At 51.8% G+C, this 6000-nt stretch overlaps 1 protein-coding gene across 5 annotated transcripts in view; it reads right to left on the bottom strand.

Moving 5' to 3' along the window:
• Positions 1–466: 466 nt before the first annotated feature.
• Positions 467–6000, bottom strand: part of FAM131A (family with sequence similarity 131 member A) — a 58043-nt gene continuing 52509 nt past the window's right edge. For 2 of the 5 annotated variants that reach the window (XM_083612946.1, XM_083612948.1), the window contains exon 6: positions 470–1409. In XM_083612946.1, coding sequence (XP_083469072.1) covers positions 886–1409 — 524 coding nt within the window. In that variant the 3' untranslated portion in view covers positions 470–885. Of the gene's footprint in view, positions 1410–6000 lie in introns of all 5 variants that reach the window. The other 3 variants (XM_083612947.1, XM_083612945.1, XM_083612949.1) reach the window with 3 other exon arrangements.

Here is a 6000-nt window from a genome sequence, read left to right as displayed (position 1 = left end):
CAATTCCACCCCCCCCCCCGCTCCCTCCTTAACCCTTCTTTCCCCCGGCGGGTCCATAGTATAAAATTCAAGACAGTAAAAGCCGAGAAGTGTCCATTTGGGCCAGTGTGGATTTTTTTCTTTTTTTTCTTTTTTTATATATAAAAAAGGCATAACAAATCAAGCATCCATTGCATTCCACATTCTGTTTCAGCCCTTCAACCTCGAGCCGGAGAAGTTGGAAGGGGAAGGGGTCAGGCGCGGAGATATACATATATATTTATAGATATATATATTAGTTAAATTGTCTTAAGGGTCGTCGTCATCACAGTTTAGCCATGCCACTTGGACAGCATGAGACGGGCCTCTTCTCTCCCCCCCCCCCCGCACCAACCCTGGGTGGGGGCACTGAGATCGGGGAGAGCACAGCATGCTCCCAACAGGCCCTGGATTTGGGGGGGTGGGCGGGTGGGGGGTTTGTCCAGCTGCCCCGCTGTTGCTTTTGTTCTGTCGCTTTGCTTGATTCTTCCCCCACCCCCACCCCCACCCTCAAGACATTCTCATGCAAAGAAAACGAAACAGACCACGAGAGAGAGAAAGAGAGAGAAAATGCAGCAGGCAAAATCCACGGAGCCACGCGTGGGAGAGGCCCCCCTCAGGCTTCAATGGTTGGATCAGATGGCACAGTGGAGGTGAGGGCAGGAGGGCAGGGCAGGGCAGGGGGGCGCTGGTCGGCTTACCACCCCGCCTCCCCCTGCCCTGCAGACAGCCAGGCCGCCACCCGGTGAGGGAAGGGGGAGCCCCCGCTCCAGGACGACAGGCGGGCCACGGAGCACGGTCGAGGGCGGATGCCACGGAGCAGGACAGAAAAATGGCAGGTGAAGCATGCCGCGGCGAGAGCGGGTCTCACTGCTCGCCGGTGTCTTCCTCTTGCTCTTCCTCCTCCTCCTCTTCGTTGTCGTCCAGGGAGACCACGCCTGAAGAGGCCACATCGGACACTTTCCTCCGGACCTGACAGCTGTCCTCGTGACCCTTGTAGTCCTTGCAGGGGATGCCCTCGTCTTCGGTGGGCGAGAGGCAGGACTCGGTGAAGGACATGGAGTACATTGAGTCCAGGCACTCGAGCTGCGCTAGGCTCCGGAAGGCACATTCCCCGGCTGTCTGTGGGGGCAACTTGGAGAGGAGGAGCTCCTCCTCGCCCGACATGGAGCCCAGCAGCTTGGCGGCCAGTTCTGAGGGCGAGCCCAGCTCCTTGAGGAGGAGGCTGTCCTCCAGGCTGCAGAGGCTGGAGCACAAGGTCTCCGGAGAGATGGTGGTCTGGGAGGAGTCGCTCTCTGGGTCGCAGGAGCCTTGGCGGGCATTCAGCTGGCACAAGCGGCTGTGCAGGAAACCCTTCAGCAGCGTGCTGGGGGGCAGCTGGCTCGCAGCATCTGCAACACAGCAATGGGAGGGCGTGAGCAGCGCGGCATTCAAGGGACACAGGGGACGGGCCCCGAGGTCCAAAGCAGTGTTCGAAATTAGCCAGGCGCCAGGCGCGTTTTGCACCTGGTTATAGGCCACTTGAGGCCAAGTGAAGATGCCTGGCCTTTTCTGTAAAATTGCTAGAGAGAACTTGGTGAGAACACTTCCCTTTGTGCCCTGGCAGGAAGAAAGCGTAGCTGTTTATGCTTTTCCCTGCCTGAACGCACTGTCTTCCCAACTCAGCTTCAACATGCCTACAATGTGAGAACGTCTCCAAGTCTGAGCTCCAGCTCAGACTCCATTTTTAAGCTAGATTTAAGTTTGCCTTAGTAACTCAATCACTATTTTCAGCCTGCCTGAACGAAGCTGCTGTGTCTGTTACTCTTTAAAATGTATTGCTGGTGAGTGAATGTTATTGTTACCTTTTTCAAGGCTGTTTGTGAGTGATTATAGTTTTAAGGGGCAGGAAAGGAGGAAATACCAGGAAAATCCAGTCTGTCTTAAAGCATCCTGGATTATTAAAACTAAAAGCTAAAACTAGCCTATCTAAGCTTCCCGTTTAAGCTGCAAAGGGGTGGCACTCTGCTGAATTCACAAACATGAGGAGGGAAGGATAATATCTAACAAATACCGGTATATCGTCTCCGAGCATCTAATCATATCCCAACACAAATGGTGCAGATTTGCCCCATATCATCAATGTGAATTTGGGGGAGACAGTTCACCCTGAAAACTTTTTGAGCCTGTTCAGTTTCCCAAAATTTGCAGCAAGCTAGCTAAAGGTAAAAGTAAAGGGACCCCTGACCATTAGGTCCAGTCATGACCGACTCTGGGTTTGCAGCGCTCATCTCACTTTATTGCCCGAGGGAGCCGGAGTACAGCTTCCGGGTCATGTGGCCAGCAGGACTGAGCAGCTTCTGGCGAACCAGAGCAGCGCATGGAAACACCATTTACCTTCCCGCCAGAGCGGTACCTATTTACCTACTTGCACTTTGACATGCTTTTGAACTGCTAGGTTGGCAGGAGCAGGGACCGAGCAATAGGAGCTCACCCCGCCAACCTTCTGATCGGCAAGTCCTAGGCTCTGTGGTTTAACCCAGAGCGCCATTAAAAACACACACATACACTTTAGCAGGGCTTACAGTAGCCCTCCCCATCGTGGGAGAGCAGGTGGCTCTCTGCCTTGGCTACCCTGTGACGTTCGTTCCTGCAACCGGAGAGAGGTAACTTTCCCATCTATGCGTCCTCCTCCTCCTCCTCTCCATTGCCCACTCATTCTAATTATACAGAGGAGTAATTAGAACTTTCTTTAGATGCTGCACCGCAGATGCTGCACCGCAGATTACCGCTGACTTTCTTTGATATGCAAATAGCGCCCGATTCGTCGGCAGTTAATTGTAGGAAAAAGGGAGCTTTTGTCTGCGCAAGAAGGACGCAGATTACACACTCTGCCAACACATGGGTGCCAGCTGGCGAGCTCTCCGTGGGCGCAGAAGGCCCTGCGACCCGTGGCACTATGCCAAGGGGCAAGCAGGAAACAGCAGGTGAAGAAGGCCAGTAGCCAAACAGACAATATATGGGGACAGAGAGCGATGCTCATATACCCCCTTTCTGCAAAGGCAATTTTGTCTTTCAGTCTTAGCCAGTGATCAAATGGAAACACGGTGGCTGAGGCTGGCACAGCCCAGAGCACGCCAACTGGGACGTTCATATATCTGAGCAATTTAGTGGCTGCTGCTTCATTTTTATTACATTTTACCTTTACTGTATATCCTGTCTGTCTTCCCAAAGGAGCCCAGGGCGACAAACAGACACACAACTTAAGCAAAATGTATTCTATAGCAACATTCTAAAAACAAACGTGACAGTTAAAAACACCCGAAAGTCATAACTTTTGAAAACATCCTCCAGCTGTACCTTAGGCACAAACATCATCTAGTAATCCTGCTATGTTTGCGGACCCCTCTCTGTTGGGGCTGCCATTTTTGCGAGAAGGGAGCTGTTACAGGCTGCCATTTCTATCTGCTACACCTAATATGAGCCTCACTCACTTGGAGACAGAAGACACCCACTTTGGTTCACCCGCTTGCAAGGCCAGACATGGGATGTTTGGGGCACGTTGATTTCCTGCCTAGGCTTCTGCATCGGGTTGAAGGCAGAAGAAAATGTTGCTAGAAGATGTCACAAAATGACGCACCTCCCAGCACCATTTTTCAAGACCTTGAGTTTGGTCTTCTAGTGCCCCAATATTGGCACAATCTTGCAGGTGAGTTCAAGTGGCACCCAAGTCATCTTGCTAAACCCAAAAATCCCATTTCCTTACTATTGTAATAGCTCAAGAACTGATTGCAGAATCACAGTTGGGCCATCTGAAAGTCATTCTTTAATGCAGTGGTTCCCAACTGGTGGGGACTCCAAGGGGTCCACGGCACCATTCACATAACAAAAACTACCATAGAGTTATCAAAATGTTCAAAAGTAGGGGGTCCATGGCTTGGCTTTTGAAAAACCGGGTGTCTGCAGTACTTAGCTAATTGGGAACCACAGCTTTGGATGACATGGGAGTGGGTGTGCATGTCTTCCTTGGAAGAATGGAAGAGGCTGCCTGACCTCAGATTTGTGGAAGATCACAAGGAGTTTGGTTCTTTTAGACTGCTATTATGTTGAAGGTTTTCATCTCAGTTACATTGAATTCAGGTTGTGTTTCTAAATAAATGAAGGGAAAGAAAAGATTCCAGTTCTCCTGAGAGCATCTGATCACACTTGCCTTCCTTTGTTAGCCTTTCGAGGGTCTTTTCAATAGTGAAATATATTTTTTTACCCAATGTTGGATGGTGACTCCCAAACCACCCTCTTTCCTTCATTTTCTTTCTTCCCTCCCTTCATCCTGATGTTGAAGAGGTGCAGTAGACTTTTTTTTCTTTAGCCCCATATTCCCATGTGGTTTCTCTAAGTCCTTAAACAGAGGTCCACGTTAATGGGGTCTCTCTTGTCCATGGTGACTGTCTGTATCTTTTGATTAAATTTGCTCCTTAGCTGTGATGCACAATAAATTTTATCCTATTCTTCAACCCATCTTTTCTCACTTTTCAGTTCACTAACTAATGGCCACAATCCCTCCACCTGCCCTGACACTGGAATGAGATTATTTTAAGAGTTAGGAGAGGTGCTGGATTGCATGGGGCAAAGTGTAGCTGCTCTGCAAATTCCAGGAGGCGGAATGTCCCCCAACACCCAAAATCACACCAGATGCAATGCAATGCATGTAGATCCATGGAGGATAAGTTGGGAAGATCAGTACAGAGTACAGAGTGCCTATGAGAAATTGTAAAAAAAAAATATTGGGGGGCTGTTTCCTCAGAGTGCTGTTAACTAGTGGGGAGGTTTTGCTTCCTTTTTTGCAACTCCTGTCACTGAATGGAAAGCCTGCTCCCTAATTTTAAGTGCATTTGCTTTGTGACAAGAGGAAAGGTACTCCTTAAATGCTCAGAGGTACCCTCCTCCTGGATTAAATAAGAAGACATCATATCTGTTTGATCCAAGAAGGGATTTAACCAAAGTGGAATGTGATAGTACCAAAGGGGTGAGGCTGGAGGAAGAGGGTTGCAGCTCCAAGACCACAGGAGAGGCTTTTCCATGGGGATCAGCCACAACTGCTGGCGGCAGGGCTTGTATGTTCAGTAACACATCTGATTTCCTAGTGCCAGAGCTGAGAGACAAGTTGTGGCTGAAACTACTTTGCTTGTGCCATTTGGGACTTTCCTGGGAGATCTGACTCAGAATTCAAGGTGTGGCACCACATGCCAACATGCACACCAGGCAGTGGTTGGTGCATTAGGGCAAATGGGACGCTGCCCTAGTAATCTCCGTCTGCCCTCAACCACCCCCCATCTTCCTGCCTTTTACTTAGAGCTCGTTCAAAGGGTGTCCCAGGCTGCCTGCCCCCTCCTCCCAGAGCCATCCTTCCCTTAGGACTTAGTGGCTCGTTGCGCCAGGGCACCGGCCTCTCAGGGACGCCCCAGCGAGTGGGGGAGCTGTGTGGTTTGCTGGCGGCCTCCCCTTTCCCTGCACGCCACCAGCTGTGCCCCGCTAACTATCTTTCCTTCCTACCCTCCTCGGCCCACCCCCCTCTGCGGGCGGACGCATTGGCACTGCTGATGCTGCTTGTGCTGCTCCCACAAGTGCTCGGCGGTGGCGGCACGGGCTGCTTCGGATGAGGAGCCACTCCTTGACTCTGCCGCCTCCTCCTCCTCCTCTGCAACTGCCTCCTTTCCCTCGACTGCGGGAATCCCCTCAGCCACTGCCCGCCGAGCCGCTGTCATTGTCATCTGAGGAAGCAGCGGCAGCGGCAGGAGTGGCTCCCAAGGGGCCTTCTCCACGTCACTGGTCCCCCCACTCCCTGAGGCACAGGCAACAGCGTGGCAACCGCCTCCTGCTCCTCGGGCCCTCAGGCTGCTGGGCAGCAGCGAGGGTGCCAGCAGTGGGCTGTCATTGTCAGGCAGCGGAGGAGGAGGAGCGCCCTGGAGCCTTGCAAGCGAGAGGGGGGTTCCGGCGGTCTGG

Source organism: Podarcis filfolensis (genome assembly GCF_964270895.1).
Source record: "Podarcis filfolensis genome assembly, chromosome: 5".
NCBI lineage: Eukaryota > Metazoa > Chordata > Lepidosauria > Squamata > Lacertidae > Podarcis > Podarcis filfolensis.
The sequence above is the reverse complement of the archived record's forward strand: the minus strand, read 5'-3'. Positions and strand labels throughout refer to the sequence as shown.